General features: G+C 44.5%; 3 protein-coding genes and 1 pseudogene across 12 annotated transcripts in view; 3 read left to right on the top strand and 1 right to left on the bottom strand.

The window, feature by feature from the left end:
* LOC106570311 (PHD finger protein 14) overlaps positions 1-25,636 on the top strand; it is a 539,603-nt gene that overhangs the window by 462,150 nt on the left and 51,817 nt on the right. The gene's annotated exons all lie outside the window — the stretch shown is intronic.
* On the top strand, positions 966-9,136 carry LOC106606713 (collagen alpha-1(XXVIII) chain). 7 transcript variants are annotated; one of them, XR_014380434.1, is made up of 10 exons: positions 966-1,245; positions 2,686-2,743; positions 3,704-3,770; positions 3,962-4,034; positions 4,152-4,259; positions 4,450-5,096; positions 6,825-6,860; positions 6,964-7,000; positions 7,322-7,548; positions 7,785-9,136. XR_014380434.1 is itself a non-coding variant. In XM_045694797.2 (4 exons), the coding sequence occupies exons 1-4, from the start codon at positions 6,792-6,794 to the stop codon at positions 7,971-7,973; spliced, it is 522 nt and encodes a 173-aa protein (XP_045550753.1). In that variant the 5' UTR covers positions 5,152-6,791; the 3' UTR covers positions 7,974-9,136. The 7 variants fall into 7 exon arrangements, 1 of the variants encoding a protein (XP_045550753.1); XR_014380433.1 differs by having other exon boundaries at positions 7,322-9,136; XR_014380432.1 differs by having other exon boundaries at positions 6,825-7,000.
* LOC123726784 (glycoprotein-N-acetylgalactosamine 3-beta-galactosyltransferase 1) lies at positions 8,287-16,741 on the bottom strand. Of its 2 annotated transcripts, XM_045694796.2 has the most exons (4): positions 16,395-16,741; positions 15,904-16,096; positions 12,485-13,149; positions 8,287-10,388 (listed from the first exon to the last, which is right to left on the bottom strand). In XM_045694796.2, the coding sequence occupies exons 2-4, from the start codon at positions 16,070-16,072 to the stop codon at positions 10,212-10,214; spliced, it is 1,011 nt and encodes a 336-aa protein (XP_045550752.2). In that variant the 5' UTR covers positions 16,073-16,096; positions 16,395-16,741; the 3' UTR covers positions 8,287-10,211. The 2 variants fall into 2 exon arrangements, 1 of the variants encoding a protein (XP_045550752.2); XR_014380430.1 differs by lacking the exons at positions 12,485-13,149; positions 15,904-16,096; positions 16,395-16,741 and adding an exon at positions 11,550-12,446.
* LOC145860398 (uncharacterized) lies at positions 17,928-24,567 on the top strand (annotated as a pseudogene).

Raw genomic sequence — 25,636 nt, 5'->3', positions numbered from 1 at the left:
TTTCTCTTCATTATTTCTCTTCATATGACAAGGATTAAACAGGATTTGCCAGTAGATTGTCGACTTGATTCATGATGATGACTGTTAGCTAAGATTTTGAAAGTATGATGTTGACATGGTCAGTGCAATCAAAGCTATTGTAGATGTAATGTGATTTCACATAATTTTATCAGTGGCCAATGACCTTGAGCATTCTTGGATTGACACTTCTATTGTAACTCTATGGCAGCACCCAAGGGGCTAGAATTTTCTAGCTCTACCCTTAGACTTGGCGATGACGTGCAGTCCTCATGAGTGACAGAACACTGAGACGATCACGGCGCAAAACCACCACAGAAAACACTGAGCTACACTGAAACACCTGCATTTTGGAGCTGCCTTACTCAAGAAAAGAGACCACGTTTCTATGCGGCTTTATTAACTCAATTATATATTTTTTTTTACATTGTTTGCAAACTGATATGTGACACGTATTAATGCCAAAATAACATGCAAAACAGAAAAGCTCCGCCCAAAAAATGTTTTGGGGCCCCACCTGCCCTGAATGACGTGTCACCACTGGACATAACATAGTAAATCTAAATCCTGGACACTTAAATTAGTGTAACATGTTACATTTGGTATGAATACATGAGACAGAAAATGTCTTAAGGCAAAAACGAAAGGAACCCTAACCTTAACCGTTTAAACAAATTCATAACCTTAACCCTAAACTAGCTATTGTTAGCCAGCTAGCTAGCGTTAGCGTTGTTTTTACTATCAGTATTTGCCTTCTTACCATAATCCTCAGATTTCCAAAGACATAAGTATTGCTTCTATTACTTTACAAACTATTTGACTATTGTGTGACATGAGGTTGTTTGATTAGGGATAAAGACAGATGAACAATATGCTTTATAACAATACCAGTAAGCTCTCCCACCCATGATTGTATTTTACATCTCTTTTAGAGTTGTTGATCCTATGAGAGGTATTTCTTAACTATATGTTTATGACAATAGCAGTGAACTCCCATTACGCTCTTTTACAGTAGATTTGGCTCATAATATGAAATGTGGCTTTTGACAGCTGGTTCAACATATCAGTGGAACAGGTTGTGTGTGTTTGCTGTATTTGCCTGGTTATTGTTGGTCTGTCATTCGAGGTTCATGATGTTGCGTATCTCACGTCTCTGTTCTTCTGCTTGGCAGTTTTGTAATGATGGGTCTACCAGGTCCTCCTGGCAGGGGTCTACCTGGGTCAAAGGTAAGTGGTATACACACAGGTGCATGCAAACAGCTGCGCACACACACACACAGCAATCCAGAAACAGCCTGTATCTCCGTAGCCCCTACCACCTAGTCCCTACCCCTTATCACCCCTTTTCCCCTGACCCATTTCCCTGTATTCCTTTCCCCTACCATTTGCCCCTCCCCCCTAATTCCTACCCCCTAGCTCCTACCCTGTAGCCCCTAACCCATAGCCCCTACCCCCTCGCTCTATCCATAGCCCCTACACCCTATCTCCTACCCCTAGACCCTACTCCTAGCTCCTATCCCTATTCCGTACCCCTAGCTTCTAGCCCCTAGCCACTACCCCCTAGCCTCTACCCCTAGCTTCTACCACTAGCCCCTAGTCCCTACCCCCTAGCTTCTAGCCCCTATGCCCTAGCCCCTTGCTCCTACCCCTAGCCCCTCTCCCCTTGCTCCTATGCCCTAGCCCCTCTCCCCTTGCTCCTACGCCCTAGCCCCTCTCCCCTTGCTCCTACCCCTAGCCCCTACGCCCCTGCCCCCTTGCTCCTACCCCCTAGCCTCTACCCCTAGCTTCTACCACTAGCACCTAGTCCCTACCCCCTAGCTTCTAGCCCCTACGCCCTTGCTCCTACCCCTACACCCTAGCCCCTTACGCCCTAGCCCCTCCTCCCTTGCTCCTAGCCCCTACTCCCTAGCCCCTCCCCCTTGCTCCTAGCCCCTATGCCCTAGTCCCTCCCCCCTTGCTCCTAGCCCAAGGGGGTGGCAAAGTACAGCCCACGGGCCGTATTTATTATTCTAATATATATATATATATATATATATATATATTTATTATTATTTTTTAAACCCTTTTTTCCCCCCAATTTCGTGGTATCCAATTGGTAGTTACAATCTTGTCCCATCGCTGCAACTCCCATACGGACTTGGGAGAGGCGAAGGTCGAGAGCCGCGCGACCTTCCGAAACACGACTCAGCCAAGCTACACTGCTTCTTGACACACAACGCCGCTTAACCCGGAAGCCAGCCGCACCAATGTGTTGGAGGAAACACCGTACACCAGGCAACCGTGTCAGCGTTCATGCGCGCGGCCCGCCACAGGAGTCGCTAGAGCGCGATGGGACAAGGAAATCTCAGCCTGCCAAACCCTCTCCTCTCGGGAGGCCCAAATTGATTTTAACAAACAATTGGTCCCCCATAAAATGCAGACCTCCATTGAATTGCAAAATTCCGATGTGGCCCTCAAGCCAAAATGTTTGCCTGCCATAGCCCATACCCCTGGCTCCTATCACCTAGCTCCTAGCCCCTACCCCTGGCATAGACCCTTCATCTGCTGTAGATCACTTATTGTCAACATCTCTTGTTTCTTTTCAATACCAGTGTCCCTTTAAAAAGGTCAAATGTTTTTCTTTTTGAAAATTGTCATGTGGAACTGAACTAATGTTTGTATGTTAAGCAGGGTTCTGTGGGCCAGCCAGGTCCACTTGGTCTGTCAGGTATCCCAGGAGCCCAAGGTAGGGTAACATTATCATACTGGACTGGCATGGTGGGGTGTGCGATAGTGATCATCATTTTATTTTACCTTTATTTAACTAGGCAAGTTAGGAACAAATTCTTATTTACAATGACGGCCTAGGAACAGTGGGTTAACTGCCTTGTTCAGGGGCAGAACAACAGATTTTTACCTTGTCAGCTCGGGGATTTAATCTTGCAACCTTTCGAGTCCAACGCTCTAACCACTAGGCTACCTGCTGCCACATAATGGTGATGATGGTGTAATATTTTTTGGATAATTATGTGTAATTGACAATATATCAACTGCAATTCTAGTTAAATGCCCATGTAATTATAGTATGTCGTTCATGGCCCCACAAACAAAATACTCTGCTATGTTCAAGTGGTGAGGTACAGGTAACTGTCAAAATAAAGGAAACACCAACATAAAGTGTCTTAATAGGGCATTGGGCCACCATGAGCCACCAGAACAGCTTCAGTGTGCATTGGTATAGATTCTACAAGTGTCTGGGACTCTACTGGAGGGGTGCGACACCATTCTTCCACAATAAATTCCATAATTTGGTGCTCCAGAATCTCCCATACGTGTTCAATTGGGTTGAGATCTGGTGATTGAGACACACACACCCTTTAAACCCCCTATGCTTCTTCTAGCCATTGTAGTGTTCAACTGGCCATTTTATACATGACCCTAAGCATGATGGGAGGTTTTAATTGCTTAATTAACTCAGGAACCACACCTGTGTGGAAGCACCTGCGTCAATATACTTTGCATCCCTCTTTTACTCAAGTGTTTCCTTTATTTTGGCAGTTACCTGTATGCTCAGAGGGAAATTGGTTTTGGTACTATCACACTGACGTGGCACAATATTCTGTGTGCCACTGTATACAGTATTGTGAGCTGTTATAGCCATGATTAACCATGCTAATCATTAGTCTGGTCTTCTTGTGACCTTCAGGGGAGCCTGGGTTCCAGGGGCCAATGGGCCCCCGGGGCCTCCAGGGGACAGCTTTCCAGGAGAAAAGGTACAAACTTAGCCAACGCTTTTGATCCCTGCGGGAATTGAACCAACAACCTGAGCCACACAGGACTGTAACTGCCAAACAAACACACACAGACCGGTTCAATGACAACATGGACACACACAACCATTTGCTGTTCACTATAAATGTTCTTGTTGATGTGCTTAACAATACTGTCATATTACTCTACACAGGGGGATTGGTGGAGACTGTGGGAGGAAAGGAGACAAGGGAGAATTTGGAGAGCCAGGGTCTATAGGACCCATGGTATGATAGTCTTTTGGTCCCATCATGGTTATAAAACTGAGACTGCTCTTCTCTGTGTCACGGAGGCTCTCCGCACTGCTAAAGTTAACTCTCTCTCCTCTGCTCTCATCCTTCTAGACCTATCTGTTGCCTTTGATACTGTGAACCATCAGATCCTCCTCTCCACCCTCTCCGAGTTGGGCATCTCCGGCGCGGCTCACTCTTGGATTGTGTCCTACCTGACAGGTCGCTCCTATCCGTCTCCGCACCACGTGCTCTCACCACTGGTGTCCCCCAGGGCTCAGTTCTAGGCCCTCTCCTATTCTCGCTATACACCAAGTCACTTGGCTCTGTCATATCCTCACATGGTCTCTCCTATCATTGCTACGCAGACGACACACAATTAATCTTCTCCTTTCCCCCTTCTGATAACCAGGTGGCAAATCGCATCTCTGCATGTCTGGCAGACATATAGTGTGGATGACGGATCACCACCTCAAGCTGAACCTCGGCAAGACGGCGCTGCTCTTCCTCCCAGGGAAGGACTGCCCGTTCCATGATCTCGCCATCACGGTTGACAACTCCATTGTGTCCTCCTCCCAGAGTGCTAAGAGCCTTGGCGTGACCCTGGACAACACCCTGTAGTTCTCCGCTAACATCAAGGCGGTGACCCAATCCTGTAGGTTCATGCTCTACAACATTCGCAGAGTACGACCCTGCCTCACACAGGAAGCGGCGCAGGTCCTAATCCAGGAACTTGTCATCTCCCGTCTGGATTACTGGAACTCGCTGTTGGCGGGGCTCCCTGCCTGTGCCATTAAACCCCTACAACTCATCCAGAACGCCGCAGCCCGTCTGGTGTTCAACCTTCCCAAGTTCTCTCACGTCACCCCGCTCCTCCGCACACTCCACTGGCTTCCAGTTGAAGCTCGCATCTGCTACAAGACCATGGTGCTTGCCTACGGAGCTGTGAGGGGAACGGCACCTCCGTACCTTCAGGCTCTAATCCTTCTAACCCCCCCCCCCCCCTTAAAAGATTTAGATGCACTATTGTAAAGTGGTTGTTCCACTGGATATCATAAGGTGAATGCACCAATTTGTAAGTCTCTCTGGATAAGAGTGTCTGCTAAATGACGTAAATGTAAAATGACATACAGTTGAAGTCAGAAGTTTACATGCACTTATGTTGGAGTCATTAAAATGCGTTTTTCAACCACTCCACAAATTTCTTGTTAAAAACTAGTTTTGGCAAGTCGGTTAGGACATCTACTTTGTGCATGACACAAGTAATTTTCCAACAATTGCTTACAGACAGATTATTTCACTTATAATTCACTGTATCACAATTCCAGTGGGTCAGAAGTTTACATACACTAAGTTGACTGTGCCTTTAAACAGCTTGGAAAATTCCAGAAAATTATGACATGGCTTTAGAAGCTTCTGATAGGCTAATTGACATAATTTGAGTCAATTGAAGGTGTACCTGTGGATGTATTTCAAGGCCTACCTTCAAACTCAGTGCCGCTTTGCTTGACATCAAATCGGCCGAAAAATTGTAGACCTCCACAAGTCTGGTTCATCCTTGGGAGCAATTTCCAAATGCCTGAAGGTACCACGTTCATCTGTAAAAACAATAGTATGCAAGTATAAACACCATGGGACCACGCAGCTGTCATACCTCTCAGGAAGGAGACGCGTTCTGTCTCCTAGAGATGAACATACTTTGGTGCAAAAAGTGCAAATCAATCCCAGAACAACAGCGAAGGACCTTGTGAAGATGCTGGAGGAAACGGGTACAAAAGTATCTATATCCACAGTAAAACGAGTCCTATATCGACATAACCTGAAAAAACACTCAGCAAGGAAGAAGCCACTGCTCCAAAACCACCATAAAAAGCCAGACTACGGTTTGCAACTGCGCATGGGGACAAAGATCGTACTTTTTGGAGAAATGTTCTCTGGTCTGATGAAACAAAAATAGAACTGTTTGGCCATAATGACCATCATTATGTTTGGAGGAAAAAGGGGAGGCTTGCAAGCCAAAGAACACCATACCAACCGTGAAGCACGGGGGTGGCAGCATCATGTTGTGGGGGTGATTTGCTGCAGGAGGGACTGGTGCACTTCACAAAATAGATGGCATCATGAGAAAGGAAAATGATGTGGATATATTGAAGCAACGTCTCAAGACATCAGTCAGGAAGTTAAAGCTTGGTCACAAATGGGTCTTCCAAATGGACAATGACCCAAAGCATACTTCCAAAGTTGTGGCAAAATGGCTTAAGGACAACAAAGTCAAGGTATTGGAGTGGCCATCACAAAGCCTTGACCTCAACCCTATAGAAAATTTGTGGGCAGAACTGAAAAAGCGTGTGCAAGCAAGGAGGCCTACAAACCTGACTCAGTTACACCAGCTCTGTCAGGAGGAATGGGCCAAAATTCATCCAACTTATTGTGGGAAGCTTGTGGAAGGCTACCCGAAACGTTTGACCCAAGTTAAACAATTTAAAGGCAATGCTACCAAATACTAATTGAGTGTATGTAAACTTCTGACCCACTGGGAATGTGATGAAAGAAATAAAAGCTGAAAGAAATCATTCTCTGTCCTATTATTCTGAAATTTCACATTCTTAAAATAAAGTGGTGATGCTAACTGACCTAAGAGAGGGAATTTTTACTAGGATTAAATGTCAGGAATTGTGAAAAACTGAGTTTAAATGTATTTGGCTAAGGTGTATGTAAACTTCCGACTTCAACTGTATTTCATGGTTCATTTATATGTTGATTGCTAACCTGTGTCCAAACTTGCAGGGGAAATCTGGTGAGAAGGGGGAACCTGGCCTGACAGTGAGGAGAGCACAAAATGCTTACTGTTTCATAATAACACCTTTTGTTATGTCTCTCAACCATATTTTTCTATCTCAATAACGTTTTCTTCTTCCTCCCACAGAGAGAGGAAGTCATCAAAATCATCAGGGACATTTGTGGTTAGTTAAAACAGCTCATTGACTATGAATGAATGGATGTGTACAGAACATAAACACTATTGACTTACAGAGTTAGCTGATGTTTCTTCCTTCTAAGGAACTGTGTCAAGAGCTCCCTGGAAAACAGTGGCAATTGTTACTATTGCTGGACTATCCTTTGCTAAATAGATCAAAATTAATATATTAAATGTTCTTCTGTTTGCTCTTTGTGTTCTAGGCCAGGTTACTGTAAAACACTTTGTGACAACTGCTGATGTAAAAATGACTTTTTAAATACATTTGATTGATCGATAAAGACACTCTCTCTGTTTATGTTCTCAGGCTGTGCTCTGAAGTGCAGAGAGAGTCCTCTGGAGCTGGCGTTTGTGATTGACAGCTCAGAGAGCTTTGGACCGGAGAACTTTGAGGTGGTCAAGGACTTTGTGAACGCCCTGACTGACCGTATGTCTGTGAACTGTGAGGCCAGCAGGATCAGTGTGATCCTCTACAGTCATTTGGACATGGTGGTGGTCAATGTGAAGCAGCAGTCCAGCCAGAACGATGTTAAGGTCAGTAGTATTGAAGCAGATGAGTACCTGTTACAGACTGGGTTCAAATCCTGGGTTTCTTGCATGCCACCACTGTGTTAGCCCTCTGAGCTAATGTCTAGACATTCTTGAAGCAGACCTGTGTTCATTCTGCTGTATCCTTTTTCTGTCTGATGTTAATTACACTCATTCATTCATCCACTGGTATATCTGTCTGTCTGTCAATCTATGTAATTTCTCTGACTGCGGTGAGGAAGATGCTATACCTGGGCGAGGGCACCTTTATGGGTAGTGCCATCTTGAGAGCCAACCAGCTGTTCCAGGCCTCGCGGCCCGGTGTTCATAAAGTCGCCGTGGTACAAACCGATGGGCAGGCAGACCGGTGTGATGCAGTGCAGCCTGAGGACGCCGCCAGCATTGATGTTTGTCATCGGAGTGGTAAATAAGAAAGGCCCGCTGTAAGCAGAATTCCAGGCTGAGATGATTGCTATCACCTCTGGCCCAGATGAGGAGCACGTGTACCTGATAGACGACTTCATGACGCTGCCCAGTATGTGGTTCGAGATCAAGTTCAAGACTCTAGATCAAGTTTAAGACTAGATGCTAGACTGCCTAGTATATGGTTCTAGTTAAGTTTTATTTACACTGACACTCATAGCAGTCAATTCAAAATGGAATCCATGCAAATAGCATAGGCCTATCTAAATACATTGATAAAATATCTATCAGAACTCAGGATAAGACCCAGATGCAGACAGCTAGAATTACAGATGTTTATTGACCCAAACAGGGGGCAGGCAAAAGACAGGTCTAGGCCAGGAAGAGGTTCGTAATCGGGTCAGAGTCAGGCAGGTACAGAACGGCAGGCAGGCTGGTCAGAACTAGTTAACAGAAACTTGAGAAAACAGGAAGACGGGAAAACATGCTGGTAAGACCTGACAAGACGAACTGGAAACAGACAGAGAACACAGGTATAAATGCACAGGGGATAATGGGGAAGATGGGCAAGACCTAGAGGGGGGTGGAGACAAGCACAAAGACAGGTGAACCCAATCAGAGTGTGGCAAGAACAGACAAGGGATCTATTCTAACAACACAAATGAAGAGCCCCTTAAGGGGTTTGTGATGGGGATGTCTTGATTTCTGTAGATCGGCATGGAACAGGGCCAAAACTGCTTTGACATTAACTCGATGATGTTAAAAACCTTTATATAACCCTTTGGTTTATGACGTCTGTGAGAGAGCAGCGATTATTTAAAATGTAAGTATTTGAGTTTAAACAGTGTGAAAATGCATTGCATGTAAAGCAGTCACCATAGTTGCAGTATTGTAAACTCTTTAAACGTTATAGATAATGTCTCATCACATCCCAACTATGCTCACTGCGTGGCCTGTTTAAAGTTACATTTGGGGAAAAGTTATATTTTGATACTCCCTGGATGACTATTTAATAATTTGATAGCTTGAAATTAGCTTGATGTTGATGACAGTCTTTGTTAAACTGTGTATCTTGGCACAGCCCTGGAGAGTATGCTGCTCTTTGTCTTATCTGTACATGGATTTCTTCACACTTCCATACACCCACTATAAATGTTTTGTCTATGGCAGACTCAGATCTGTTTCCTTGTTCAGATTACGTCATAATGTTACAAAACCAGTTCTCACAACCAGTTCTCGCATGTAACAGACAGTGGTGCTTTGTTTAAAGAGTTGGGCCGGATACAAAGCCTGCACATTTCCCAATGTTGATGTCAGAGGGATGCACTGAGGACATGGCCTCCTATCTATCTATGGCTGCATCCCAATTCTCCCAAGGATGTGGAGTATGTAAGTGCATACTTTGGGATAAGGGTGGAGAATTGGGACACAGTCTCTATATCAGTTACAGTTTGACCAAAGCTCAGGCGAACGACAGCACTGCTACACTGATGCTCCAGAGGACCTGTATACTCTATTTCTCTATTGTGTTCTTTATGTAGTCTGTGAACCACCCCCTGTACTGTACAAATATTCAACCAGTTCATATTTTTTATATTTTCACACCCTTGTTTTTACTCATTGTGTTGCTTCAAATAATTGTCCATTAAAAGACACCTTAACTTCCACACCAAAAACACTGAACTGAACAGATTCTCACAGGTCAGGAGTCTCATAACATAAAATGATCTGTTGTGTACTGAACTTTGTCAAAATGTCATCTTTAGCTATCAATCTGAATTTAATATTTTACTAGACCTCCATAAATCTGTAGAACCCATTAAGTACATACTTCTATTTTCATTTTAACAAAATATCATGTTAACCTTTGTTTAACTGTAAGTTGGAAAAAATGAACACTCGACTGTAAAATAGATATTTTTTTACATTGTATAACAAAAGCAAAGAAGGAAATGTGAAACTCTCAACAGAATGAACTCAACTTAGTACAACTGTCTCACCCTGTCACAAAAAAACTGTAACTCTATTGTTCATGTTTGTTTACATAGACAACAAATACAATGTATAGCTTCAAAATATGTTTAAAACTACCATGTCAATGAATTTGATAGTGGTTCCATTTCCTTAGTCTCATTGCCACTTTCTTTGGTAAGCTGAGCAATGTCAGGCTGTTGTTTCGGCATTTAAACATGACACAGAAATAAGTTCTTTCTTCAGTGCAGTAGTCTGTCTGTGATATCTCTGTGTTAAGCAGAGACAGGTGTGGTGGTGTTACTCTCAATTTCAGCTGCTGCAGCATCAGGGTTGTACCTGTACTTGTATCCATAGGGCCGTAGATGATAGGTGAAGTATTCCAGCGTGTACATCTCTACAGGATAGATGTAGTGAAATGATACGATGTGATCTGAACAACATTCTGGGCCCTGGGAGAAAGAAGAACGACAGTCTGATTAAGTATATAAATAGTCGTTTAGGTCAAGGGTTCTTCAACGTTTTCAGCCTGGGACCCAAATGAGAAATTCTGTGTTTTCCTGGGACCCAAGCATAGGAAAATATGCAACTATACATACATATCAGTACATCTCATTGCACTTACGCCTAAAACAAATGCAATATAGACAAAAACAAATAACAATGAAATTAAATATCCATATAAATATATATTAATGTTAATTTTCCCCCATTAAAAACACTCTTACATATCTGTCTAGGTTGGAACTGTTGCTGTTAAAATACAATAAATAATTTTCATTCTGAACTGGAATAAACGGATTGATCACATCACACAGACGAATAACAGAACACACACAGGCTTTCTGATAGTGCAACCCTAAGTAACAGTACAGATTAAAAAAAAATGATCAGGCCTACTGTACATCTTACTGTAGAAATTATTGTTAAGTCTAGGTTGGAACTGTTGCTGTTAAAATACAATACATATGTTTTATTCTGAACTGGAATAAACTGATTGATCACATCACACAGATGTAGGCCAGAAAACACACAGCAGTCCTAATGAGCATGTCTATTCTGGGCTCTGTTTTTGACAGTACAACACTGAGGTCATGCTCAGCCTTCAAAGTGTTTCTGTACTTGTTTTTTAAGTATGCCAGAGTTGAGAACCCTGACTCGCATAGGTATGTGGTGCCAAACTGGACCAGAACATCTACTGCTTTCTCAGTCAGGCAGGAGACCGCTTCCTGCTGTTGATGAACAACCCAGAACTGTATTGAGTGTGTTTGCCTCAAAAAGCATCTTGCTTCAATCAGTTTATTCCAGTTAAGAATAACAATTATTATTGTATTTTAACAGCAACAGTTCCAACCTAGACTAGTTTTTTCAACAATCATTTCTACAGTAAGATGTACAGTAGGCCTGATCATTTTTCATCATCATCTGTGCTGTTACTGGGTTGCACTGGTAGCTAGCTTGCTTTGGCGAATGTTAGCTATTAGCAGTGTACACGGCCAGGGGATTGTATGAAAGAGAAACTCACATCTACTACTATGAGAGTTAGTACTCCCTTATTTCTGCTTCTCATCACCTGTTATAAAATGACAACAATGCCTTGCTAGCTGACTTACTTTTCCACTGTCGAAGCACTGTTTCCTGAAGCATTCTGTCCTGTTCTGAAAGAACTCACTGGGTTTACCATCATGCTGTGGATGTTTGGTCAGGACGTGTCGTTTTATTAATTTGTTCGTCATGAGAGACTCATTACTAAGCACTTCCTCACACAAAACACATTGTGGGCGCTCCTCGTTATAAGTTTGTATGAAAGAGAGAGAAACTCATCGCTGTATATGCGTTTCATGACAATTGAGCTCAGTCAGAACTTGTGACTAGCATAAGTCCATTTGATAACAGCGGTGAGTGATTGGGAATGAAGAGTCAATGGCTAACCGCGGATCATCTGCTGCCTGAACGACAGCGCTGCATCGGGTGGGTCGCGGAGTGATCTTCAAGAAAACTGCAGAAAAAAGATCCGGTAAACCGCGAAGCACACGGGCATCTCCCTCTCAAACTCGCGCAGCTGCCAAACTGAGCAGAGAAGCAGATGCACTTGGCCAAATCAATAATTATACATTTACACTGACACGTCGCGACCCATACTTTAAGAAAGGCTTATTTAGGTAGTATACCAACTGCTGTATTAAGCCTGTATAAAACATTATACAAGTGTTTATATAAGGCCCTGTACATCATGCTGCCTCACGCTACAGTAACAAGATATAGGCTTTTGTCTTAAGAGCCTTTCCGGCTCGCACAAGCTTTGCTACTTACTTATAATAAGTACAATGCCATGAGTAAATCCATGAGTAAATATTTACTGTAGTTACTCAATCATAAAACACTTTGAATGCCAAACCCAAAGCATCTATGACACCTCTCAATATACATTACACATGATTGAGGAAGTATCACACCCGCACACAGCTGAAAATATAATTGAATAGAATGGTATGTATGATTATACTTGATGTAAGTGTCTACTTCATTAGGGTTAGGCTATGCTTACCTCTCTTGGTTTGTAGTGGTCGTATAAGAGATACCAGGGCCGTTTTCTGGGCGGCTCTTTGATCAAGTACATGTCTGGTGGGTAGGGATGAAACGTCTGCCTTCCCTTCACATCTCTGGAGTCCCCCGGCTCCACACCCATAGTCTCCATACACTTCCCTAGAGCCATGTCTTCTATGATGGAGAAGTGGGAACATTTCCCTGTGTCGAATCCCTTGATGAACCTTCTGACGGCTTCTTTACTGAGGACATAGCCGGCTCCACCACTCATGTAACCCTGCTGGACGAACGGGTGGAACCTTCGCCCAAAGTATACAGGCTTCTCCGGGTCCTGTTTAGACAATGTGTGTCGGAGGTTCTCGATGACCACGAACGTGTCATCGTCGGCTTTGAGGACCCAGTCGTAGTCGTTGCGGTGGTGTTGGTAGATGTACTGGAAGGCTCTGATGGTCTTCCAGTAGAGCTGGTCTCGTCCCTCAGTTACGTTGAGCCCCACCGTGGGGAATTCTGTCTCCTCTGAGCTCATGTAGAGGGTTTTTTTGCATCGTTTGCCCCAGGTGGCCCGGATGTGTTTGGTTCTGGACTCCAGGTTCTTAGGCCCAGTCATGATCCAACATAGTAGTCGTACATTTTGGGACAGGTTGGCTGCAACACTCCTGTCCTCATCTGAAAGAGATCATTTAAAAAATAATGAATAAAAAGTGTGGTCAATTAGCACATGGTGTCCCAAACTCGGTCCTGGGGTGCGTGCTTAGACACCTCCTGCACTCCCTGTTCGCCCACGTCTACGTGGCCTTGCACAATTTCAACACCATCATTAAGTTTGCCGACGACACGACGGTGATAGGCCCGGTTCACCGATGACGATGAGTCAGCCTACAGAGAAGAAGTCAGAGCCCTAGCAGTGTGGTGCCAGGACAACAACCTCTCCCTCAACATCAGCAAGACAAAGGAGCTGATCGTGGACTACAGGAAACAGAGGACCAAGCACGCACCCATCCACATAGACAGGGCTGTAGTGGAGCAGGTTGAGAGCTTCAAGTTCCTCTGTGTCCACATCACTAAGGAATAATCATGGTTCACACACACACCAACACATTCATGAAGAGGGCATGACAACACCTCTTCCCCCTCAGGAGGCTAAAAAGATTTAGCATGGGCCCTCAGATCCTCTAAAGGGTATACAGCTGCACCATTGAGAGCATCTTGACAGGCTGCATCACGGCTTGGTATGGCAACTGCTTGGCATCTGACCCCAAGGCACTACAGAGGGTAGTGTGTACAGCCCATTACATCACTGGGGCCGAGCTCCCTGCCATCCAGGACCTCTGTACCAGGCGGTGTCAGAGGAAGACCCTAAAAGGTCTGAACTATTCCCTCTGCTACTGCATGGAAAGCTGTACCAATGCACCAAGTCTGTAAGCAACAGGACACTGAACAGCTTCTACCCCCGTAAGACTGCTAAATAGTTAGTCCGGGTAGCTATTGGTTAACTATATGAATTGACCCTTTTTGCAACTCTTTTCACTCATCACATATACTGCTGTTGTCATGAACACAATGGGAGACAGAGAGCTGGTTTCATGCGCAGGGCACAGCAGGTGTTTATTTGTAAACAACCACAGGAGGAGGCAAGTAGCTGGGTCCAGGGGAAGGTAGAAGGTCATACACGGGGGGTCCAAAAAGGCAACAGTACAGACAGGGAAAAAGGCTAGTAATGTCATCCGGGAGATCAGGCAATAGGTTGATAACAGGAAATTCGATAGGCTTAGGTACAGGCAGGTAATAGGCAAAACGCATTTTTAGTGAGGCAGGCCAAAACTATCATACATGGGAGGATTAAATTACAGTAAAACCAGCACTCCAAGTAGAAGTGTGACACAAAACAATCAATACCTCACAATGATGGGGTGCAAAGAACTGAACTAAATAGTGTGTGATAATGACATACAGGTGTGTGAACAGGTGATTGGGATCTGGAGAGTGAGCTGCGTTCAGGGGATCTATGTGTGTTGAGAGTGTGAGCTGGAAAGTGCGCTGCGTTCAGGGGATCTACATGTTTGAGCGTGTGAGTTGGAAGCAAACGTTACAGCTGTTACTGTTTATTATCTATCTTGTTGACTAGTCACTTTATCCTTACATATGTACATTCTGTACAATGACAATCTAGATGATTCTGTGCTTTCAACTTTGTGGCAACAGTTTGGGAAAGGCCCTTTCCTGTTTCAGCATGACATTGCCCCTGTGAACAAAGCGAGTTCCATACAGAAATAAATATTTGTCGAGATCGGTGTGGAAGAACTTGACTGGCCTGCACAGAGCCCTGACCTCAACTCTATCTAAAACCTACGGGATAAATTGGAACGCTGACTGTGAACCAGACCTAATCGCCCAACATCAGTGCCCTACCTCACTAATGCTCTTGTGGCTTAATGGAAGCAAGTCTTCACAGCAATATTCCAACATTTTGCCGTTTCCTTCCTCTCTGGCAACTGAGTTAGGAAGGACGCCTGTATCTTTGTAGTGACTGGGTGTATTGATACACCATCCAAAGTGTAATTAATAACTTCTCGATGCTCAAAGGGATATTCAATGATTTTAGTTTTTACCCATCTACCAATAGCTGGGTTTTTCTTCTTTGCTAGGCATTGGAAAACCTCCCTGGCCTTTGTGGTTGAATCTATGTTTGAACTTCACAGCTCGACTGAGGTACCAAAAATCATGTTAAACACTTATTGCACACAGAGTGAGTCCATGAATTTATTATGTGACTTCTTAAACACATTTCAACTTTTCAAGACATTTAAGCTTTTCATTTTTTATACATTTTTATACATTTGCAAAAATGTCTAAAAACATAATTCCACTTTGACATTATGGGGTATTGTGTGTAGGGCAGTGACACAAAATCTCAATTTAATCAATTTTAAATCAGGCTGTAGCACAACAAAATGTGGAAAAAGTCAAGGGGTGTGAATACTTTCTGGAGGCACTGTATTTGAATCAGCTGTGTTGTGCTAGAGCACCCACATTTTTTTGTTGGGGCCAGGACCGAGTTTGGGAAACTCTGATTTAGCAGATGCTATTATCCAAAGTATTTGGTTGTGTCATTGAAACAACTGCATGTGGCCTATGCAGGAATCAAACCCCTAACAGTAGTGTTCCCAGCACTGTGCTCTAATCCACTGGCCTCTTGGAACCAGAATTCTTTCAGGAATCACAGATGTTAGAAGATTCTCTCTCACACACACACAAAAAAAGCTTTCTACTTAGACTTAGACCTTACACATTAATAGGAAGTGGAGAAAACCTCAACGCATTTGTTTATATTCGTTTTTGATTAATAACATTCTATTACAATATTGGGATTAAGAAAGCCACAAATAAAATGCAGTGAATGGATATTCAGAAGTCAATTACCTGAGAGTATGTGTCTTGGAACCCTTTTGTCATAATGAACTCCACTGGAGTAACCCAGTGAGAAAACAGCTGGTTTTGCAGTGCTGGTGTCCAAGTAAACAAAGTATTGAATAGACAGAAATCCTATACACAGCCCAGACACAAAGGGTACAGGTGAAAGAGTGATCATAATTCCCCTCTTTTAGACCAAACCCTGTGAGTGATACAAAAAAATAAGTGAGTTAGGGCAGGTGAACAAACACTTGTTACTTCCAACCTGTCAAAAATAATTTGCCAATATGCTATATACAGTATTCAACTGACGTTGACTGTGCTATAATGTTGAAGATCAGTTTACAAGGGGGATGTATTTAAAATAAAGAATTGTACTAATGACTCTCAATCAAAGTCATTGTTACTTTTAAAGTTACAATAACACATTTAGCAACATTTTGATATTAAAATATTTTGATATTATCGTTGGTCATTTTTAATGAAAAAAATGGGCTTACCAGTTCACACAAAAATGTAAAAAAATATATTCTCCTCTGATTGTGGATAACGCCGGAGTAGAAACATGGAGTGACAAGAATAAGAGCACATAGTGGTGGGAGTGAGTTTTATAGGCCGGTTAATTCCTCCAATACGCATGCATGGAATGTTACCAAGCAGTTATTGCGTTTGCCTTGTCTGATACATCTGATGATGAGACTGAAATTATGTATGTACACTAGTAGGCTATAATTGACACATTTTCAGTCAGTGCATGATCATATCCACAGATCCAAATGGTATCCGTATTTGTTGTTTAAATTCGGATATTGAACGAACGGTACACGGATCGTGCTTTCATCCATTTACCTGCAATCACAAGAATGTTCTAGGAAACAAACATCGATTTAGTCAGTGTCGCCTTTATTTTTTTCTCTTTATTTTGGGAGAGGGAGCTCAAAAAGAAATGTCCTGTTTTTATAAATAACAACTTTGTAACAGTTCTATAACATTTTCATAACCACTCTTTATAATACTTGTGTCTAAGGTTACGATGGACATTGAGATTCCCCTGACTGATTTGGTGTTTGTCGTTTAGGCTACTGCTTAGTGCTGCAATGCATATTTCATTTGGTGCGAGTCATTTCCAATAAATGTAACCAATTCACGTTAATAACTTTACGTCCAAATACAAAGTCACCGCTAGGGGGCCCTATAAGAAAAGGTTTTCCCATCCAAGTCTATGAATGGTCAAAGAAAATTCTACTTCCGGGATAAACAAGGGAACGCTGTTTTTTTGAATAACTGTCCTTGTTTTAATGTGACTAAGTTGCCAAAACTGCACATCTACAGAGGTATTTGTTTTTTATCTGAATGTGTCATGCGACATTTGTCACGAAAGGACTTGCCTTACATAGTAGTGAACGTGACGCATAGCTTGAAACCTGAAAGTTGTGAGTTCGAGCCAGCAGTCACAGATTAGTCATACAATCAGCCACCGAGTTGTCTTTGAAGGAAGGTCAAGTAGCTAACCGTCATACATAGTTGGCTTGCGATCTTACTACATTTATTTGTTTTGCGTGTTTCTCTTGCCAGCAACTTCATGGCGAATCCTTCCCACGTATCAAGAGTTTTGTCTTTGTATAAGAGGATTCTACTGTTGCACCGGTTCCTGCCCATTGACTTGAGAGCGCTGGGAGACCAGTATGTCAAAGATGAATTCAGAAGGAACAAAACGGCGGCGCCCGAGGAGGTCACTGTCTTCATGAGGGAATGGGGGGTAAGTTGGCAACACTACAGAACTGCTTGTGCACGATCAATACATATACATGTGTAGCTAATAAATGAAATTGATAAGCACGTCCTTCTACTTATGGTCATGCTATTTCTTGCATTGAATAGAGGATATTTGAGGGGACAGGAGATTTAACTAATATCTTTGGTCACTTTTTTATAGAAGAACATGTGCCGTTTAATCCCTCGCCGCACGATGGCGGTGTTTACCATAATTCCAGAGCCTGGACAATATCTCTGCATCTCTGATTCAAGATTTTAGCACAGCACACAATGAAGATATGTTATCTATCATCAGTATTGTAGTACATGTAGCGTAGCCGTTAAGCCCACTTCAATCTTTGATTTCAACCAATTTATCTGGTTGTTATATCCATAACCGTTTTTATTTGAAGCCATTCAGATGTTTTATTATTAGGTTATTGACAGCTGTGTAAGTAACCACTAGTTACCAGTTTCAAAGCTGTAAAAAAACGTTGGTGTTGAGGTGACCCCCAGATAAACACATTTTTCACACATGTTTTGTATCTTCTCAGATAATTGATCATACTTCATGTACTATTAAAATGTTCATGTGCAGATATATGCACAGGATAGCACATTTCATTGGCATTAATTACTATTTATTAACCAATTGAAAATATTTTTCATGCTAAGTGTCGAGCCTGTATGTCACAGTCACACAATAGCAACATATTTTGGTTAACTATATCAAGATAATAGATTTCAGGCATTCACAGCTTACATTTTGAAATACATTTTGTCTTATTTTACTGTTAAATGAACCTTGCATTGTTATACATACATACCATTTTTGTCAGTTTGACATTTATCTCAGGTGAGCTTAAAGCAGTGGTCACCAACCTTTTCTGACTCAAGATCACTTTCTGAGTCAAAATGCAAGCCGAGATCTACCGCTCACATGTATTGTTGTTCAGACCATTTAAAAACATTATACTGATGGTCAGTCACAGGGTCCACCTCTCAACGTCCCTCCGCTCTCCCTTTCCTCCACTGACACTGACCAAAAAGGGACGCCGTCTTCCAGCTGATGGCGAAACTCGAGTCGCCTCATGCACAAATTCATGATACACTTTTCTACTCCTTCATTACAGCTGCAGTGCTGGTTGTAGCAGGAGTGGAAGTAGGAAGAATGCACATTTTATGGCTTATAAAAGTGTTGAATAAAAGGTGTTGACAGTGCTGAGTAAGAACTTAAACATAAACTCACTTTTAAAAACAGAAGCTCTTTGCTCTGTTCGTTGACAGTCTCTCTCTAGTCGTGGTTTTAAATGTTTTGAAATCTCACAGTATCAACTTTGCAGTGAATTTCTTTTACGCCTGCTATGTTAATGCAGACACGGTAATCTGAGCCATCCAATTAGCCAGCGGTCGGCCTATAGTGCACTTGATTTGTACCTTCAGACACATGAAATCGCGATCGACCAGTTGGTGACCACTGGCTTAAAGGGTGCAGTAGCACAGAATGTAAACGACAATAAAGAAATGTTCAATATCATCAACACTAGCTTTGCATAATATTGTAGTCTATAGCAGCGGTCCCAAACCACCGGGCCGCGGACATTCGCTACCGGGCCGCACGGAAAGGATCAATATTATTATTATTATATCTTTTTTTATTGGTAAAATAATAATTATATACAATTATAGGCTATTTGTGCAGTAATTACATTGAACTTGGTGTCTGTTGGTGCCTGTTGGTCTGTTGGTCCCTTTCTCACCACTCTAATATCTCTGTCAGGCCCACAACAGTTTACAGACTTTGAACTTGAGTAATGCGTGCGCTGCGAGTTCATCAGTCTTCGTGAGTTGTGTTGTCTGACAACGTTGTACTAGCTAGCTACGTTACCTGACATGAATAAAAACAAACAAACGTCGCTGGAGAGCTTCTTCGGAAGGAGTATGGGAGATAAAAGGCCCAACGACGATGTTGATAATACAGAGACTGCAGAAAGAAAAAAGCCTCATTCTATAGAAAATCTGATGTCCTACCTAAAATATGGCTTTATTGTGACAGGTGACTCGCGTGCTCCAAGCCCCCTGTGCGTAGTATGTGGAGATAGGCTATCTAACGAGGCAATGAAGCCCTCAACTGCATCGGCACATCGAATCCAATCACCCTACACTTAAAGACAAACCTGTTGAATTCTTTGAGCGAAGAAAACGTGAACAAGAAGGACAGAAGCAAGTCTTGAAAGCCAACACATCAACAAACGTGGCTGCACTGAGAGCGTCATACTTGGTGGCTAGCCGTATTGCTAAGGCCAAGAAGCCTTTCACTATTGGCGAGGAGTTGATTCTACCTGCTGCTAAGGACATTTGTCGTGAACTCTTAGGAGAGGCTACAGCTAAAATGATAGCACAGGTTCCTCTTTTGGCTAAAAATGTATTTATCCTTTCCGTGCGGCCCGGTACTGGTCCGCGGCCCGGTGTTTGGAGACCCCTGCTCTAAGACGTTGGGTCTCAACAACAGTCATGAAGCATGTTTGGAGCGAGCAGTCGCACTACGCTTCGCTCCACAGGTAATATTACACTTCACTACATTACAACGGCTTGATTTGTCTGATCTGAGCAATTCTTCTTAGCTAGCAACATAGCCGTCTTTGTATCAAAGATAATTGTGTAGTTTAGAGTAATTAGAGTAAATATCGAGGCTAGCTATCTTCGTCATCCTAACGTAGTCAACACTGCTAGCTGCTAGCTAGCTAGCCATCACTGCTAGCTAGCCAACTTAATCCGACTAGCAGCACTGCAGAAACTATTACATTACAACGTAACGACTTGATTAGTGCGGTGTTAGTGTTAGTTAGCCAGCTACATAGTTGTCTTTGCTGTCTCTGTATCTAAGATAATTGTGTAGTTTGAGTAATTATCGAGGTGAGCTAGCCAGCCGCGACGCGGCGCCAGACTTAGTCAACACACCTAGTCATCATTAACCCACTGCTAGCTAGCCAACCGTTACCGACTAGCAGCGCTGTAGATACTAATACTTTACAACGGAACGATTTGACTAGTGCAGTGTTAGCTAGCTAGCTACTTAGTTGTCTTTGTCATAGCTTGATAATTGTGTAGTCTAGTAATTACCGAGGTTAGCTAGCCAGCCATTGAGGTCAGCTAGCCAGCTATTTCCGTCCCCCGCGACGCCATTTTTCCTAACCCAGCCAACTATTACCGACGAGCAGCATTGTAGAAACTAAATACATTACAAGGACGTCTTGATTAGTGTTATGTTAGCTAGCTAGCTACAAAGTTGCTTTGTATCATGACAAGGGGTAGTACTGAAACTATCGAGGTTACCTAGCCAGCTACACGTTCAAAGTCAACAACGCAGCCACTGCTAGCTAGCCTACTCCACCAGCCAGCAGTACTGTATCATTTTCGTCATTTTAGTCAATAAGATTTTTGCAACGTAAGCTTAACTTTCTGAACATTCGAGACGTGTAGTCCACTTGTCATTCCAATCTCCTTTGCATTAGCGTAGCCTCTTCTGTAGCTTGTCTACTATGTGTCTGTCTATCCCTGTTCTCTCCACTCTGCACAGGCCATACAAACGCTCCACACCGCGTGGCCGCTGCCACTCTAACCTGGTGGTCCCAGCGGGCACGACCCACGTGGAGTTCCAGGTCTCCTGCAGCCTCTGGAACTGCCGGTCTGCGGCCAACAAGGCTGAGTTCATCTCAGCCTATGCTACCCTCCAGTCCCTAGACTTCCTGGCGCTGACGGAAACATGGATTACCACAGAGAACACTGCTACTCCTACTGCTCTCTCCTCGTCTGCCTACGTGTTCTCGCATACCCCTAGAGCATCGAGCCAGCGGGGTGGTGGCACTGGAATCCTCATCTCTCCCAAGTGGACATTCTCTCTTTCTCCCCTGACCCATCTGTCTATCTCCTCATTTGAATTCCATGCTGTCACAGTTACCAGCCCTTTCAAGCTTAACATCCTTATCATTTATCGCCCTCCAGGTTCCCTTGGAGAGTTCATCAATGAGCTTGACGCCTTGATAAGTTCCTTTCCTGAGGATGGCTCACCTCTCACAGTTCTGGGTGACTTTAACCTCCCCACGTCTACCTTTGACTCATTCCTCTCTGCCTCCTTCTTTCCACTCCTCTCCTCTTTTGACCTCACCCTCTCACCTTCCCCCCCTACTCACAAGGCAGGCAATACGCTTGACCTCATCTTTACTAGATGCTGTTCTTCCACTAATCTCATTGCAACTCCCCTCCAAGTCTCTGACCACTACCTTGTATCCTTTTCCCTCTCGCTCTCATCCAACACTTCTCACTCTGCCCCTACTCGGATGGTATTGCGCCGTCCCAACCTTCGCTCTCTCTCTCCCGCTACTCTCTCCTCTTCCATCCTATCATCTCTTCCCTCTGCTCAAACCTTCTCCAACCTATCTCCTGATTCTGCCTCCTCAACCCTCCTCTCCTCCCTCTCTGCATCCTTTGATTTCCTCTGTCCCCTATCCTCCAGGCCGGCTCGGTCCTCCCCTCCTGCTCCGTGGCTCGACGACTCACTGCGAGCTCACAGAACAGGGCTCCGGGCAGCCGAGCGGAAATGGAGGAAAACTCGCCTCCCTGCGGACCTGGCATCCTTTCACTCCCTCCTCTCTACATTTTCCTCTTCTGTCTCTGCTGCTAAAGCCACTTTCTACCACTCTAAACTCCAAGCATCTGCCTCTAACCCTAGGAAGCTCTTTGCTACCTTCTCCTCCCTCCTGAATCCTCCTCCCCCTCCCCCCCTCCTCCCTCTCTGCGGATGACTTCGTCAACCATTTTGAAAAGAAGGTTGACGACATCCGATCCTCGTTTGCTAAGTCAAACGACACCGCTGGTCCTGCTCACACTGCCCTACCCTGTGCTTTGACCTCTTTCTCCCCTCTCTCTCCAGATGAAATCTCGTGTCTTGTGACGGCCGGCCGGCCGCCCAACAACCTGCCCACTTGACCCTATCCCCTCCTCTCTTCTCCAGACCATTTCCGGAGACCTTCTCCCCTACCTCACCTCGCTCATCAACTCATCCTTGACCGCTGGCTACGTCCCTTCCGTCTTCAAGAGAGCGAGAGTTGCACCCCTTCTGAAAAAACCTACTCGATCCCTCCGATGTCAACAACTACAGACCAGTATCCCTTCTTTCCTTTCTCTCCAAAACTCTTGAACGTGCCGTCCTTGGCCAGCTCTCTTGCTATCTCTCTCAGAATGACCTTCTTGATCCTAATCAGTCAGGTTTCAAGACTGGGCATTCAACTGAGACTGCTCTTCTCTGTGTCACGGAGGCTCTCCGCACTGCTGAAGCTAACTCTCTCTCCTCTGCTCTCATCCTCCTAAACCTATCTGCTGCCTTTGATACTGTGAACCACCAGATCCTCCTCTCCACCCTCTCCGACCTGGGCATCTCCGGCGCGGCCCACGCTTGGATTGCGTCCTACCTGACAGGTCGCTCCTACCAGGTGGCGTGGCGAGAATCTGTCTCCGCACCACGTGCTCTCACCACTGGTGTCCCCCAGGGCTCTGTTCTAGGCCCTCTCCTATTCTCGCTATACACCAAGTCACCTGGCTCTGTCATATCCTCACATGGTCTCTCATATCATTGCTATGCAGATGACACACAATTAATCTTCTCCTTTCCCCCTTCTGACAACCAGGTGGCGAATCGCATCTCTGCATGTCTGGCAGACATATCAGTGTGGATGACGGATCACCACCTCAAGCTGAACCTCGGCAAGACGGAGCTGCTCTTCCTCCCGGGGAAGGACTGCCCGTTCCATGATCTCGCCATCACGGTTGACAACTCCCTTGTGTCCTCCTCCCAGAGTGCTAAGAGCCTCGGCGTGACCCTGGACAACACCCTGTCGTTCTCCACTAACATCAAGGCGGTGACCCGATCCTGTAGGTTCATGCTCTACAACATTCGCAGAGTACGACCCTGCCTCACACAGGAAGCGGCGCAGGTCCTAATCCAGGCACTTGTCATCTCCCGTCTGGATTACTGCAACTCGTTGTTGGCTGGGCTCCCTGCTTGTGCCATTAAACCCCCTACAACTCATCCAGAACGCCGCAGCCCGTCTGGTGTTCAACCTTCCCAAGTTCTCTCACGTCACCCCGCTCCTCCGCTCTCTCCACTGGCTTCCAGTCGAAGCTCGCATCCGCTACAAGACCATGGTGCTTGCCTATGGAGCTGTGAGGGGAACGGCACCTCCGTACCTTCAGGCTCTGATCAGGCCCTACACCCAAACAAGGGCACTGCGTTCATCCACCTCTGGCCTGCTCGCCTCCCTACCTCTGAGGAAGCACAGTTCCCGCTCAGCCCAGTCAAAACTGTTCGCTGCTCTGGCACCCCAATGGTGGAACAAGCTCCCTCACGACGCCAGGACAGCGGAGTCAATCACCACCTTCCGGAGACACCTGAAACCCCACCTCTTCAAGGAATACCTGGGATAGGATAAAGTAATCCTTCTAACCCCCCCCTTAAAAGATTTAGATGCACTATTGTAAAGTGGTTGTTCCACTGGATATTATAAGGTGAATGCACCAATTTGTAAGTCGCTCTGGATAAGAGCGTCTGCTAAATGACTTAAATGTAAATGTAAATGATGTTAGACACACACACATACATACACACACACTTATCCAACAGGTATTTTGTGACAGGTACTGGCTCTCTCTGTATCTGGAGTGAGACTAGACACCTTATTCTGACATTCAGTATGGGTCTCAGAGTCAGAATTCTGGATTCTGCAATTAAAATGGCCTTACAGGCAGAATGGCATAGGCCTGTGTCCTGATAGCCTCCGAGGATTTGTTTAGCAAACCATTTATTAATTTATGTATGAAATATCTAACCAATAAATATGTATCTCATTTGTCATCCTCTACGACTAGAATACTGACATAATCTGCCCGAGGATTCCAACAGGCCCCTCAGGCGTGACGTCCGCTGAAGGCCCATTCTGCTAACTGCTAGCTACCTAGAGCTACTTGGAACCCTACTAATCCATGACTGGTCTGTCGACGTCACCGCACGAAGATGCAAAAACAGACTTAACTCCATCGCGATGTCCCCCAAAGGCCCTTTGGCTAACTTGCTAGCCCCGGTCTGCTAACTGCTAGCTTGCTAGCCCCGGTCTGCTAACTGCTTGCTTGCTAGCCCCGGTCTGCTAACTGCTAGCTTGCTAGCCCCGGTCTGCTAGCTTGCTAGCCCCGGTCTGCTAACTGCTAGCTTGCTAGCCCCGGCCTGCTAACTGTCTGAATCGCCGTGTCCCCAGCCTACTCAACCACTCACTGGACCCATATGATCACTTGGCTACGCATGCCTCTCTCTAATATCAATATGCCTCGTCCATTACTGTCCTGGTTAGTGATTACTGTCTTATTTCACTGTGGATCCTCTAGCCCTGCTCAATATGCCTTAACCAACCATGTTGTTCCACCTCCTACATATGCGATGACATCACTTGGTTTAAACGTCTCTAGAGACTATATCTCTCTCTTCATTACTCAATGCCTAGGTTTACCTCCAATGTACTCACATCCTACCTTACCTTTGTCTGTACACTATGCCTTGAATCTATGCTATCGTGCCCAGAAACCTGCTCCTTTTACTCTCTGTTCCGAACGTGCTAGACGGCCAGTTTGTATAGCCTTTAGCCGTACCATTATCCTACTTCTCCTCTGTTCCTCTGGTGATGTAGAGGTTAATCCAGGCCCTGCAGTGCCTAGCTCCACTCCCCAGGTGCTCTCATTTGTTGACTTCTGTAACCGTAGAGCCTTGGTTTCATGCATGTTAACCTGTTATGGCTAGGGGGCAGTATTTTCACGGCTGGATAAAAAACGTACCCGATTTAATCTGGTTACCACTCCTACCCAGTAACTACAATATGCATATACTTATTACATATGGATAGAAAACACCCTACAGTTTCTAAAACTGTTTGAATGGTGTCTG

The sequence above is a fragment of the Salmo salar genome, chromosome 14 (genome assembly GCF_965601325.2).
Source record: "Salmo salar chromosome 14, fSalSal1, whole genome shotgun sequence".
In the NCBI taxonomy this organism is placed as follows: Eukaryota; Metazoa; Chordata; class Actinopteri; order Salmoniformes; family Salmonidae; genus Salmo; species Salmo salar.
Note: the sequence above shows the minus strand (reverse complement) of the source record. Positions and strands in the feature narration are given on the sequence as shown.

What these genes read in the sequence shown, in the direction of transcription:
- LOC106606713 (XM_045694797.2), top strand. Translation starts at nt 6,792, where the DNA reads ATGTTGATTGCTAACCTGTGTCCAAACTTGCAGGGGAAATCTGGTGAG. An exon ending in AATCATCAGGGACATTTGTG is followed by an intron (nt 7,001 to 7,321) that starts GTTAGTTAAAAC and finishes TTATGTTCTCAG; the next exon opens with GCTGTGCTCTGAAGTGCAGA. An exon ending in CCAGCCAGAACGATGTTAAG is followed by an intron (nt 7,549 to 7,784) that starts GTCAGTAGTATT and finishes GCGGTGAGGAAG; the next exon opens with ATGCTATACCTGGGCGAGGG.
- LOC123726784 (XM_045694796.2), bottom strand. Translation starts at nt 16,072, where the DNA reads ATGATCACTCTTTCACCTGTACCCTTTGTGTCTGGGCTGTGTATAGGA. An exon ending in TCCAAGACACATACTCTCAG is followed by an intron (nt 13,150 to 15,903) that starts GTAATTGACTTC and finishes GATCTCTTTCAG; the next exon opens with ATGAGGACAGGAGTGTTGCA. An exon ending in ACCACTACAAACCAAGAGAG is followed by an intron (nt 10,389 to 12,484) that starts GTAAGCATAGCC and finishes TCTTTCTCCCAG; the next exon opens with GGCCCAGAATGTTGTTCAGA.